Consider the following 14,983-nt stretch of genomic DNA (forward strand, 5'->3'; position numbering starts at 1 on the left):
GCAAAAATCTGGACGTTTTTACAAATGGATTAAAATTACTTACCATCAGAAACAACTATAAATATCTAAAATTTTTCTAGTCTCAATAAAGTTATGGATATTTGGGCTGTAAAATTGCCTTTAGAAGTAATTATTATCGAAAATGACAGTAACTGTGAACAATTTTTCAACTAGAACATTATTTTTATTCAACCGTTTACGGTTTGGTTTTAATATTAACAATATCAAAATTATCGGAAGCTGAATACTTCCGCGCTTGTAATTGATTTTGAGAAATTGGTATAAAGCTTATGATATGATCTCGTATTTTTATTGTATTTAAATTTATAAATCTTTCAGATAAAAATGTCTCAGCAGCTTCTACATCCTGGCTTGATACAAAAAAATTTTATACCAGAAATTTGATTAGAACAAAAGTCGTGCATTGCGATTGGAGTTAAAATATGGTCATCGGTAGATCGTTGCAAGCTTGCTCTTCTTACGGTCCTTTGATCGTACCACCTGCTCCATCGCATGGACTTTTACCATGAGAAGTGGCAAAGAAATGCCACTCTGCTTTTAATTCAAAATCCGCTTCATGACGACATATATTTATAAAATTTTTTATTTTTGTATTGAGCGGCTGCTCCATCACTGAAGTAATAAATTTTTAAACTCCGGATAACTGTTTTTAATGTAATCGAGAAAAATTTTTGAAATGCAAAAAACGATACTGTATTGTGAGTAAGATAATCACTAATCACACATAAAGTTTTTGTCTTAAGTAAATCGTCTTCTTTAAAATAAATTACAAAGGGATGTAGAGTAGCTTGATTATTTGTCCAATGAAACGATTGTACTTCATCTTGTACCATGAATGCATAATTTTCTGAGAAATCAACTAATGCCATACACTCTGAATTGTCTTTTAAATTTTCTTTCAGGTATCTCAAATACTCGGATTGTTTTTTTGAAATAAAATGATGAGGTTTTAAAGTTGTCAATTGTATTTTCAAATCATCTCTAAATTCATCGACATTCTTAACTACAGTTAATAAATTGCAGCGATCAGTAGAAACCCATTGCTTAAAATTAATTTCAGATGACAATTCACATTCATTACATATATCGGAATCAATAACATCAGTGCCTGGACATTCTTTACAGCTATATAACATACATTGTTCACTGCTATCATTACAAACTATCTTTTTCAGTAATTCTTTATAAGTAAGTTTAGTTTTACACGCCATTAACATTAACTTCATATTTTGATGGATCAAACAAACACATACTGAATGTGTACCACTAGCCCCAGCCAAAACACAGTTCTTCGGTCGAAGTGAAGCAAACGACGAGAATCCTATGGCTAAGTTTGGATGAATTTGCTTGAATTTTTCATAGGCTTCTTTCAAATTAAATAAGATTAAACGTTTTTGTTCTTTAGACTTTCCGTTATTCTTATCGCGTACAGTTACACAATCTCTTTGACCTGGCATCAATCTACTAATATCATCATCTTCGAAAAATTTTATAACAGCTTCAACAATTTTTGTTTTCAACTGACGTCCACTTTCTTTTTTTGGAGCCTTCGCTAATACTCCATATTGTGCCCTCAGTGCTTTAGCTTTTTTTACAAGATATTCACTACATTCAAATTCTGACTGTATTTTAGAAATTGTCCACTTTTTCGGTAATAAACTTAAAATTTCATATTTCTCGTCAAACGTTGTAGATGCTTTAAATTTCATTTTCAATTCATCGATTAACTCTAAATAGTCTGCATTATAACAAATATGATCATTGTCTTTTTTATTATTTTCATGTTCCACAACATCAAAAGTAGCTTCTAATTTTTTTCGTATTTTACTTGATATTTGATTAACTTTTTCATCAATTTTTCGTTTTCTTTTTGATATACTTAATTTTTGGATAGGTGGGATTGGTGACTCTTCTACGATTGAACAAATTTTATTAAGTGAATCTAAAACTTCGTACTTAGGATCAAAAGATACCCCAAGATCATCAAAATTTCGCGATAATGTATCGGTAATATCATCATAATTTTCATTTGTTTCGTTCTTTCGTACATTTTCCATACAACGTATGCAAATTGCTCGGCCTGCTATAATGTTAAGATTCTCATTTCCTTCACAAAAACTCTACAGTTATTTCCCGCAAGGACTTAAGAATAGGTTTTTTATGAGCACTTGATGGATCACAACATTTTTTTCCAAACAAAGAAAAATAATAAGTCACATATTTTTTATAATGATAGGTACAGATATCTGTGAAAGATACTGCCTGAATTCGTTTAGTTAATAAGTATTTCTCATGTTCATTCAGATTATTTTGATCGATCAACTCTGATGATCGTGAAAACGTTAATTTATGGCAATCTTCTTTCAACAATAAACCAATCGAACACTCTATTACTTTTTTTAAGAATTGAGAAATCACAATACACATCAACTTACTAAAACAACCGAACTGAACAAAAGAACGCTCTCTGAAACAATGACAATTGAGCTTTTATAGACAAAGAGTTAAAGTTCTTCAAAAATCCGCCACGGCCAAATGTCGCTGCTCTCCCGCTTAATTACTACCATGCAACTTAACTTGGTCGGAGAAAGCACGCGACAAGCGAAGAGTGAGTGAAACAATAGCGTTAAGCTGATGCGTGAAATTTGACACCGATAATCTAAGAAGTTTGTTTACTTTTCCATTTTGCTTACTTTTCCAATCGACGGCATCGAATCACAAAAAAATATATAAATTGGAAAGTGACAGAGATTAAGTTATTAGTAATTTAATTGATACTTATGAACTCGAATTTACTTCTCGAGTATACTTATATTGTTAATAATTAATAATATTTCTAATTTTTCGTTTGAATTTACGTCTATTCTCACTTACTTTTCAATGCAATGCAGTCAAATATTGAAAATAAGCTTATCTCTATACGCATGCATGAAAATATATAAAAATTCTGTTGTGAAGACAGAATTTTTATAGACAAAAAATTGAGATAAAAACTACCAGTTATTTAAAAAAAAAAAAAAAATTGAGTTGATTTTTGCTATAAAAAAAACGGCTCGCACATGCACTAAAAATGAAAATAACAAAACAAGTGATGTAGTCGTTTAAAGTTGGAGGTAAGAACAATAGATTCTGTGAGTATCAGATTTTTATCGCGCAGTCAACAAGCTCGTTTCATAACCTGAAAATTGGAATTTTTTTTAATTTCAAAACTTCGAGCAAAGTTTTCTTCTATGAAGAGTGAGCAGCTCAAGTCAACTTGTGGCTGAATTTTGTCTATGATATATATACTTAATTCCTGCGGAGCATGAGTTTTTAATTATCAACAGTTAAGACGCTAGAGTTGATTGAAATTCACGAAAAATGACTAAAAAACACTCATTTTCAGCACGCTGCTTATATTTAAAGGACTCGTCCGAGCCAATTATCTTCATTTTTCCTTAAACTACTATCTTTTCCACTGTGAATTCCATCTTGATCATGCAGATAGCTTCAAACAGAAAAATTTCACAGTAAAAGTTAATAAGCCTTAAAAATATCGATTTTTAAAAGTCTTTATTTAAATAGGCGAAAACACGCGCTTGTAAAAATCAAACTCGTGTAAATTTTGTTCTTTGGGACCCTAGAGAAGAGTTTCTCAAAGTTACACCAAAATCTAAAATGAGACGGCAACAATTTCTTTTTTTTTGAGACGATTTCATATGGAATGACTCATATGTAAGGAAAACTTTTTTTAGTAAATTTCACATTAGTAATTTTCTTTAGTAAATTATAAAAAATGTTATTAGTTATTATGGTTATAAGTGGCCACCTCAGGATCTTTTTACAAATTATATTCGAGATAAGAGTTGAATTTTCCGTCAGTAAGCTGTTCATTCTTCTCGAGATGTTTTCATCGCCGATCTCCATGCCTCCAACGTCGGCAAAACCAGTCCCTGGTATATTCTTTCTTCAGGTGCCTGTTGTAGTTATCATATCTCATCTTCGTCGAGATATTCTTCATCGATTCTCTTCAGTTTTGATCGCGCCGAAACGGCTTACAGTAAGTTTATGCAAATTTCTAGGTGGCCTGAATGTGGACTCCACAATTTTCCTGTGATTATCTGTACCTGGCGATCTCTTAACCAGTATACTCCTGTAATTTGCCAAATCAGCTTCTAAATATCCTGACGATCCATTTCTTCCAGCGCATGTTTTAGCTCCTTACCCCATTTGGATGAGCTGCCGTGATTTCGAAACAGTAATTACCATCGAAAATGAAATTTTAATATTGAAATTAATATTTAAATTATTTTGTAGTTGACGTAGATCGTGCTGAACTAAGGAATGACGAAAATGCACATCCAGCGGTGGCTGCTGGCGGTTTTATCTATAGTAATATATAAATTTTTTATAAATTGAATTATACATTTTTTTAATGATTTAGAAACTATTCTTAATGATACTTTGTAATTATTTTAGATTCTCAAATTTGCCTGGCTTGTTCAGACGAGGAATCACCACCAGACGTCGTCTACAACCCTTGCCGGCACTGTATTTTTTGTCAAGCATGTCAAAGACAGTACGTGCAAAGTCTGCTTGGAGATGGGCAAATTTTAACATGTAGTTACTGCCAACAAGAGGTTGTCTCAGTTGACTTGCTTATTTAAAAATATTAATCCTCATTACTTATTATGTCTTTAATTTAAATTTAATTTTGTTAAAGAAACTTAAATTTTATTACTTATTAGGTCTTTAAATTTTTATTTAATATTACTTTCGAACAAATTTAAAATTATAATTATTAATACATTTATAACAATCTATCATACATTTATAATAATCTATCATACATTTATAATAATCTATCATACATTTATAATAATGTATAATACATTTATAAAACATATAATACATTTATAAACTAATACCTCACTAAAGTTTAAAAAAATAAATAATATCTAAATTTTATTATTAGAATTATTATTATTTTTATTATTATTATTGTTGTTGTTGTTGAGAAGTCACAGAATCCGCTTTAATCGCAACGTTAAACACTTCGACCCAATAATAGTTAAGTGGTGGAAAAAAAATCATCCTAATGCGTTCGACACAAGGGTTTGGTTAAATTATTTTTAAGTTGGAGAAGGAGATAAAAATCCTGATGTCTTCTTGTATCCCAGATTTCAACTACAAAAAATCGGTTACTTAATAAAATATTCTCGAAACCCATCAAAAATAAAAATGACCAGCTGATTCCGTGGGCTTTGAATGACAGTAACTACTCCAAATTGTCTTCACGGAAATTAGATCCGGGTAAAACTATTTGTTAGTTTACTACATCGTATGGTGACTGCTGAAGGACTTTTCAAGATGATGAACAATTTGTTTGATGAAGTTATCTATATTGGTAAGTATCAACAGATATAAAATAAACTTCACAAAATTTAATCTGTTGTCAATAATATAACTAATTTTTTGTTTATTACATATTTATACAGATAAACAAAAGTATCCAATTAACTCAGCTCCTCTTACATGTAGTAGCAAACATTCGTACAGAGAAGCTGTTACTGCAGCTTTCATTGAAATAAAAACGGTGAAATTTTCAAATGTCGTCCAACTTGACCTATATCTTGAAGATTCTGCTTACTCTGTCGACTACGTGCAACAAGGACCTTATTTCTGTTGCGAATAGATAAAATCAATATTGAAGTAATTGAAAATGATATTCATTTATATATTTTATAGCAAAAGTCAACTCAATTTTTTTTTTTTTAAATAACTGGTAGTTTTTATCTCAATTTTTTGTCTATAAAAATTCTGTCTTCACAACAGAATTTTTATATATTTTCATGCATGCGTATAGAGATAAGCTTATTTTCAATATTTGACTGCATTGCATTGAAAAGTAAGTGAGAATAGACGTAAATTCAAACGAAAAATTAGAAATATTATTAATTATTAACAATATAAGTATACTCGAGAAGTAAATTCGAGTTCATAAGTATCAATTAAATTACTAATAACTTAATCTCTGTCACTTTCCAATTTATATATTTTTTTGTGATTCGATGCCGTCGATTGGACAAGTAAGCAAAATGGAAAAGTAAACAAACTTCTTAGATTATCGGTGTCAAATTTCACGCATCAGCTTAACGCTATTGTTTCACTCACTCTTCGCTTGTCGCGTGCTTTCTCCGACCAAGTTAGGTTGCATGGTAGTAATTAAGCGGGAGAGCAGCGACATTTGGCCGTGGCGGATTTTTGAAGAACTTTAACTCTTTGTCTATAAAAGCTCAATTGTCATTGTTTCAGAGAGCGTTCTTTTGTTCAGTTCGGTTGTTTTAGTAAGTTGATGTGTATTGTGATTTCTCAATTCTTAAAAAAAGTAATGGAGTGTTCGATTGGTTTATTGTTGAAAGAAGATTGCCATAAATTAACGTTTTCACGATCATCAGAGTTGATCGATCAAAATAATCTCCCTGGCGGTTTTGTGGTCACGGTGAAAATACTATGGAAAGTCGGTAGTTTCCTCTATGGTCAACAGTGAGAACTTAGCATTACAGTAGTAATTTCACGGTGAAACATTGGTGACTTTGTTTCATTTCACTACTGTTAAAATATGGTATATATCAGATTATTAGACCTTGGTAAAATGGTTCAAATGACATTTTTATATGGCAACTATGGAGTGAAACCATAGTAAAAAGTTTATAAATGTATAGTTATTTGACAGTCAAAGCACTGTTGTTACACAGTAAAATAGGAGTGAATCCAAAGTCGTTTCACCGTCGTTTCACTGTCGTTTCACCGTCGTTTCACGTTCCTTCCTTTGTCGAATAACGCTCCTTTGACCGCCTTTGTATAACCTACTCATAAAAAATCCCATTTGAAAATGCTAAAATTCTCCAAAATGAAAAATTTAGTATTTTTAGGACAATAATAATTTTAAGTAGTATTTACGGATTTTTTTTTAACTTATTAATTACTAACTCATTGATACACTACTAAGCCTGTACAACCCGGCGTGAGTTATGAGCACTGATGTTCACTGAAAATTAAATTTCAGCTCACACCGGGACTCGTACCCACGCCTCACCAGTCTCAAGCAAGCATGACGAGCGTTGTACCGCTTAGCCATGGGACTGTCTACTAAATGGTAGTGAGTTTGAATGAATATTTTTAGACAGGGGCAGGCAGTTTTAATTAAAAGTTGATGAAATTTTCTTTTATATTTATACCAATATAATTAAGGACGTTTTTCATGGTATCTTGAAATATCCTGATTCTGTAAAAAAACATATAATTAAAATTTTTTATTTCATAACCTTTCCTTCATTTGTGTTTGTCATATAAATATTGATGTGATTATTAAATTTATTAACTGTCGAATAGTGTCAAAAAATAAATATTTTTTTCATCACTCTGTAAGTTATTATGTTTTTTCAGCTTTTAACGCTGACATTTTTTAAATATATTTCTGAACAGTTATTTGAAATAAACTGTGGCCTTGCATTGATGATATACATGGATTCTTTTGAATTTATTATCACCGTGATAAGTGACGTGTTATTTTTTTTAATCGAGCGAAAAAATATTAATTTGTAAATGAAATTATTTAAAGCGTTTATTTAAAAAATTTTTTTATTCTGAAAATTAACTACAAATAACTAAATTTAATGTGAAATATCAATAGAGTTCAGCACTCTACACTGTTTATAAAATAATAATTGAACAGCATTTACATCATTTGTCCGGAAGAAAACGAACGAGTATATACCGTGAAAAGAAGTTTATTTTACCGTGAGTTGACGGTCGAACGATCATCGAACCATAGTAGGTCCACAGTGATATCACTATGAGTTTATGAGGTGTTCACTTTGAAAAAATCATTTTTCCGCAGTAGAAGCACGCCATACTGACAACAGAAATGCTAAAGTTCCACGAATTAGAAACGGTCTTTTCACCATAGAACTGCTGATAAGTCAACATTTATCTACTATCCGTAGTTAGTGACGCAATAGAACGAATATACTGTTTTTCGACAGTGATTTCACCGTACTACAACCCTAACTAGATAGTGAAATAGCCGTCACGTGAAACGACCGTGAATCGACCATCTTTTCACTATGGAGTCACCGCGGATTTACCGTAAGCATGAAACCGCCAGGGCTGAATGAACATGAGAAATACTTATTAACTAAACGAATTCAGGCAGTATCTTTCACAGATATCTGTACCTATCATTATAAAAAATATGTGACTTATTATTTTTCTTTGTTTGGAAAAAAATGTTGTGATCCATCAAGTGCTCATAAAAAACCTATTCTTAAGTCCTTGCGGGAAATAACTGTAGAGTTTTGTGAAGCAAATGAGAATCTTAACCTTATACCAGGCCGAGCACTTTGTTCACGTTGTATGGAAAATTTACGAAAAACCGAAACAAATGAAAATTATGATGATATTACCGATACATTATCGCGAAATTTTGATGATCTTGGGGTATCTTTTGATCCTAAGTACGAAGTTTTAGATTCACTTAATAAAATTTGTTCAATCGTAGAAGAGTCACCAATCCCACCTATCCAAAAATTAAGTATATCAAAAGAAAACGAAAATTGATGAAAAGTAAATCAAATATCAAGTAAAATACGAAAAAAATTAGAAGCTACTTTTGATGTTGTGGAACATGAAAATAATAAAAAAGACAATGATCATATTTGTTATAATGCAGACTATTTAGAGTTAATCGATGAATTGAAAATGAAATTTAAAGCATCTACAACGTTTGACGAGAAATATGAAATTTTAAGTTTATTACCGAAAAAGTGGACAATTTCTAAAATACAGTCAGAATTTGAATGTAGTGAATATCTTGTAAAAAAAGCTAAAGCACTGAGGGCACAATATGGAGTATTAGCGAAGGCTCCAAAAAAAGAAAGTGGACGTCAGTTGAAAACAAAAATTGTTGAAGCTGTTATAAAATTTTTCGAAGATGATGATATTAGTAGATTGATGCCAGGTCAAAGAGATTGTGTAACTGTACGCGATAAGAATAACGGAAAGTCTAAAGAACAAAAACGTTTAATCTTATTTAATTTGAAAGAAGCCTATGAAAAATTCAAGCAAATTCATCCAAACTTAGCCATAGGATTCTCGTCGTTTGCTTCACTTCGACCGAAGAACTGTGTTTTGGCTGGGGCTAGTGGTACACATTCAGTATGTGTTTGTTTGATCCATCAAAATATGAAGTTAATGTTAATGGCGTGTAAAACTAAACTTACTTATAAAGAATTACTGAAAAAGATAGTTTGTAATGATAGCAGTGAACAATGTATGTTATATAGCTGTAAAGAATGTCCAGGCACTGATGTTATTGATTCCGATATATGTAATGAATGTGAATTGTCATCTGAAATTAATTTTAAGCAATGGGTTTCTACTGATCGCTGCAATTTATTAACTGTAGTTAAGAATGTCGATGAATTTAGAGATGATTTGAAAATACAATTGACAACTTTAAAACCTCATCATTTTATTTCAAAAACAATCCGAGTATTTGAGATACCTGAAAGAAAATTTAAAAGACAATTCAGAGTGTATGGCATTAGTTGATTTCTCAGAAAATTATGCATTCATGGTACAAGATGAAGTACAATCGTTTCATTGGACAAATAATCAAGCTACTCTACATCCCTTTGTAATTTATTTTAAAGAAGACGATTTACTTAAGACAAAAACTTTATGTGTGATTAGTGATTATCTTACTCACAATACAGTATCGTTTTTTGCATTTCAAAAAATTTTTCTCGATTACATTAAAAACAGTTATCCGGAGTTTAAAAAAATTTATTACTTCAGTGATGGAGCAGCCGCTCAATACAAAAATAAAAAAAATTTTATAAATATATGTCGTCATGAAGCGGATTTTGAATTAAAAGCAGAGTGGCATTTCTTTGCCACTTCTCATGGTAAAAGTCCATGCGATGGAGCAGGTGGTACGATCAAAAGGACCGTAAGAAGAGCAAGCTTGCAACGATCTACCGATGACCATATTTTAACTCCAATCGCAATGCACGACTTTTGTTCTAATCAAATTTCTGGTATAAAATTTTTTTTTGTATCAAGCCAGGATGTAGAAGCTGCTGAGACATTTTTATCTGAAAGATTTATAAATTTAAATACAATAAAAAATACGAGATCATATCATAGCTTTATACCAATTTCTCAAAATCAATTACAAGCGCGGAAGTATTCAGCTTCCGATAATTTTGATATTGTTAATATTGTAAAACCAAACCGTAAACGGTTGAATAAAAAATAATGTTCTAGTTGAAAAATTGTTCACAGTTACTGTCATTTTCGATAATAATTACTTCTAAAGGCAATTTTACAGCCCAAATATCCATAACTTTATTGAGACTAGAAAAATTTTAGATATTTATAGTTGTTTCTGATGGTAAGTAATTTTAATCCATTTGTAAAAACGTCCAGATTTTTGCTGTAAAAAAAACGGCTCGCACATGCACTAAAAATGAAAATAACAAAACAAGTGATGTAGTCCTTTAAAGTTGAAGGTAAGAACAATAGATTCTGTGAGTATCAGATTTTTATCGCGCAGTCAACAAGCTCGTTTCATAACCTGAAAATTGGAATTTTTTTTAATTTCAAAACTTCGAGCAAAGTTTTCTTCTATGAAGAGTGGGCAGCTCAAGTCAACTTGAGGCTGAATTTTGTCTATGATATATATACTTAATTCCCGCGGAGCACGAGTTTTTAATTCTCAACAGTTAAGACGCTAGAGTTGATTGAAATTCACGAAAAATGACTAAAAAACACTCATTTTCAGCACGCTGCTTATATTTAAAGGACTCGTCCGAGCCAATTATCTTCATTTACCCTTAAACTACTATCTTTCCCACTGTAAATTCCATCTTGATCATGCAGATAGCTTCAAACAGAAAAATTTCACAGTAAAAGTTAATAAGCCTTAAAAATATCGATTTTTAAAAGTCTTTATTTAAATAGGCGAAAACAAGCGCTTGTAAAAATCAAACTTGTGTAAATTTTGTTCTTTGGGACCCTAGAGAAGAGTTTCTCAAAGTTACACCAAAATCTAAAATGAGTCGACTTTGCTGATTAGACAATTTTAGATGGAATGACTCATATTTCTTCATTTTCCACATTGCCATCAAGCTGGTTGATCTCATTTTCAGATTCTTCATCTGATTCGCCTTCATTCTCGTCATTATTAATGTTCTCATTAGCAACATTTATTTCCCCCAACAAAAGTAACTCGGGTGCCTCGGCTCCATTTCCCGTAAGCTAGCAATGGAGATCGCTGTAAGTAAAAGAAATATAATAATAAATTAGAGAGAAAATTATAAATATAAAAAAAAATTTACATTAAACTGTATATTTAAATTAAAGTAAAGTGGAAGTACCATTTTTGGCCAGTAAACATTTGAATTAATTTATAAAAAATTATAATATTATAACCATATTTTTGTTGAGTTTTAAAAAATTTATATTAAAAAATCAGTTTGTAATGGATTATTAATATTAATTCATTTCTATCGTTTATTTGAATTAAAAATGGCCACAAACGGTACTTTTACCCTATAGTGATAGAAGAATTTATTAATTACTTACTCAGTTTGTGATGGATGGGTACGAGGTCAACGATTTCAAATTCAGACTTTGGTATTGGATTTATGAATATTAAATTGCGAACCAGTTGCTCAGCTGCTGACACTCCTCTTTGCAAAAACTCCAATTCATTAATACCTCCGCTTTCAAGTAATTCCAGTAGATTTTTAATTTTTGCTGAATCGATCAATGCTTTTACAGATGGTGTTCCTCTACTGATTGCTTTCTTCTTAGCCAATTTATCCACATCTCGATAACTTTCGCATTGAATCGAAGTTGCGGACTCTGCAGCAAAAGAGAAATAAAATATTAAATTATAAGAAATGTTATTAGATTTATTTATTTATTTAATACTCTATCCGAATCAAATTCGGAACTTCAGAAGCTGAGCCAAAGAATGAGGAAGAAGAGTCCAGATAGACAGTGCAATTACAAATAACCAAAATGAAGCAAATTATTGAAGTCTTATTTGTAATTATTAATTGAATGTAGCAGGGGATGGCACAGTATTAAAGTTTTTTTTTGTAAAAGCTGTACTTTAGAAAATAAATAATAGTATTAAAATATCAACTAACAAGTACTGGGCTGTCACAAAATAATGACAATTGTTATAAGTTATGTAAGGTTGATACTTAAAAAATTTACTCACGGTGTTCAATTATTGTTTAAATTCGCAAATATTACTTCAATATGTTAAATCTGCTATAGATGTATTATATTATAATCTTTCGAATGGATATAAAAAAATATGGGGTCAAGTTGAAATCATTTGACACCCAAACTACCTTAATCGACAATAAGATTTCAGGTAAAAAAGTAATGATTTTAACTCACCCAAGAAGGACCACGTATCAGGCTCGACCCCACTCATGTTTTTCAGGCGATTGTAATGGATTTTAGTGCAATTTGACAAGGAATCTACATCATTGTGAAATGACATATTACTCGGGCCTACTTTGTTGATCCATTGTGACAAGTAGTACATCAAAAATAGTTCAAACGTTTGAAACATTTTTTCGCTTAAATTTTGAACCACTTGTACAAAAGCTTTTACAATTTGTTGCGGAGGCAACAAAGCAAGCAGCAAAATTTTCGTAAAGATGCGAACTTCATAGACTGCGTTTCTTGCGCGTAGATCGATTGTCTCCATTGCATTGTTATACAACAACTGAAACAAATAAAAATAATTATTATCATAAATCAGTTTAAGGTAGATGGTCATAAATGCAAAATTTTAAGTTTTCGGAATTTGAAATATAGATAATAGAATATGCATCACATATACTGTTGAAATTTGAAATTAATTGACCACACCAGAAATGACATAATTGTACAGTTAAATAAAAATAATCATTAGTAAAAGCGAATAACTATATGTCCCGAGTGAACTACATAAATGAGAAAAAATCATGATTACTAAGTTAAAAACTAGAAACTTAAACTCACATGACTGTATGCATCAAACGTTCCTTTTAGTCTTGTCGCTGGATAGCGCCATTGCAACGCTGTAAATAATTTATTATGAAAATCATAATAAATTTTTTCTGGTTGAACGTCACCCAACACCTCTGACAAACCATTTCTCACAAGCTTGCTGTAATCTTCAAGGGAATCTTTATTCAAAGCTGTCCATGCGGCGGGAAAAGACTGAAAAATAAAATAATCCATAATAATTTGTAATTGATAATTGTAATTATATAAAAAAAAAAAAAAATTAACTTGAATCAAGCGAAAAATTCGTTAATCAAGTAACCCTGGCGGTTTCATGCTTACGGTAAATCCGCGGTGACTCCATAGTGAAAAGATGGTCGATTCACGGTCGTTTCACGTGACGGCTATTTCACTATCTAGTTAGGGTTGTAGTACGGTGAAATCACTGTCGAAAAACAGTATATTCGTTCTGTTGCATCACTAACTACGGATGGTAAATAAATGTTGACTTATCAGCAGTTCTATGGTGAAAAGACCGTTCCTAATTCGTGGAACTTTAGCATTTCTGTTGTCAGTATGGCATGCTTCTACTGCGGAAAAATGATTTTTTCAAAGTGAACACCTCATAAACTCATAGTGATATCACTGTGGACCTACTACGGTTCGACGATCGTTCGACCGTCAACTCACGGTGAAATAACCTTTTTTTTACCGTATATACTCGTTCGTTTTCTTCCGGACAAATGATGTAAATGCTGTTCAATTATTATTTTATAAACAGTGCTGAACTCTATTGATATTTCACATTAAATTTAGTTATTTGTAGTTAATTTTCAGAATAAAAAAATTTTTTAAATAAACGCTTTAAAAAATTTCATTTACAAATTAATATTTTTTCGCTCGATTAAAAAAAATAACCCGTCACTTATCACGGTGATAATAAATTCAAAAGAATCCATGTATATCATCAATGCAAGGTCACAGTTTATTTCAAATAACTGTTCAGAAATATATTTAAAAAATGTCAGCGTTAAAAGCTGAAACAAGATAATAACTTATAGAGTGAGGAAAAAAATATTTATTTTTTAACACTATTCGACAGTTAATAAATTTAATAATTACATCAATATTTATATGACAAACACAAATGAAGGAAAGCTTATGAAATAAAAAATTTTAATTATATGTTTTTTTACAGAATCAGTATATTTCAAGATACCATGAAAAACGTCCTTAATTATAATGGTATAAATATAAAAGAAAATTTCATTAACTTTTAATTAAAAACTACCTGCTCCTGTCTAAAAATATTCATTCAAACTCACTACCATTTAGTAGACAGTCCCATGGCTAAGCGGTACAACGCTTGTCATGCTTGCTTGAGACTGGTGAAGCGTGGGTTCGAGTCCCGGTGTGAGCTGAAATTTAATTTTCAGTGAACATCAGTGCTCATAACTCACGCCAGGCTGTACAGGCTTAGTAGTGTATCAATGAGTTAGAAATTAATAAGTTAAAAAAAAAATCCGTAAATACTACTTAAAATTATTATTGTCCTAAAAATACTAAATTTTTCATTTTGGAAAATTTTAGCATTTTCAAATGGGATTTTTTATGAGTAGGTTATTCAAAGGCGGTCAAAGGAGCGTTATTCGACAAAGGAAGGAACATGAAACGACGGTAAATCGACAGTGGCACGACGATGAAACGACAGCAAAACGACGGTGAAACGACAGTGAAACGACGGTGAAACGACTTTGGATTCACTCCTATTTTACTGTGTAACAACAGTACTTTGACTGTCAAATAACTATTATACATTTATGAACTTTTTACTATAGTTTCACTCCATAGTTGCCATATAAAAATGTCATTTGAACCATTTTACCAAGGTCTAATAATCTGA

At 31.1% G+C, this 14,983-nt stretch overlaps 1 protein-coding gene and 1 long non-coding RNA gene across 2 annotated transcripts; one reads left to right on the forward strand and one right to left on the reverse strand.

Annotated features, from left to right (window-relative positions):
• The first annotated feature begins 3,583 nt into the window (after nucleotides 1-3,583).
• LOC123271294 lies at nucleotides 3,584-4,735 on the forward strand. Its single transcript, XR_006510825.1, has 4 exons — nucleotides 3,584-3,735; nucleotides 3,807-4,060; nucleotides 4,318-4,392; nucleotides 4,480-4,735. It is a non-coding gene; the product is annotated as an uncharacterized LOC123271294 (long non-coding RNA).
• Nucleotides 4,736-11,273: 6,538 nt separating this feature from the next.
• Nucleotides 11,274-13,303, reverse strand: LOC123272186. Its single transcript, XM_044738884.1, has 3 exons — nucleotides 12,484-13,303; nucleotides 11,653-11,934; nucleotides 11,274-11,341 (listed from the first exon to the last, which is right to left on the reverse strand). The coding sequence occupies exons 1-3, from the start codon at nucleotides 12,869-12,871 to the stop codon at nucleotides 11,274-11,276; spliced, it is 738 nt and encodes a 245-aa protein (XP_044594819.1). The 5' UTR covers nucleotides 12,872-13,303.
• Between the last annotated feature and the right edge of the window lie 1,680 nt (nucleotides 13,304-14,983).

This window comes from Cotesia glomerata, linkage group LG9 (genome assembly GCF_020080835.1).
Source record: "Cotesia glomerata isolate CgM1 linkage group LG9, MPM_Cglom_v2.3, whole genome shotgun sequence".
NCBI lineage: Eukaryota > Metazoa > Arthropoda > Insecta > Hymenoptera > Braconidae > Cotesia > Cotesia glomerata.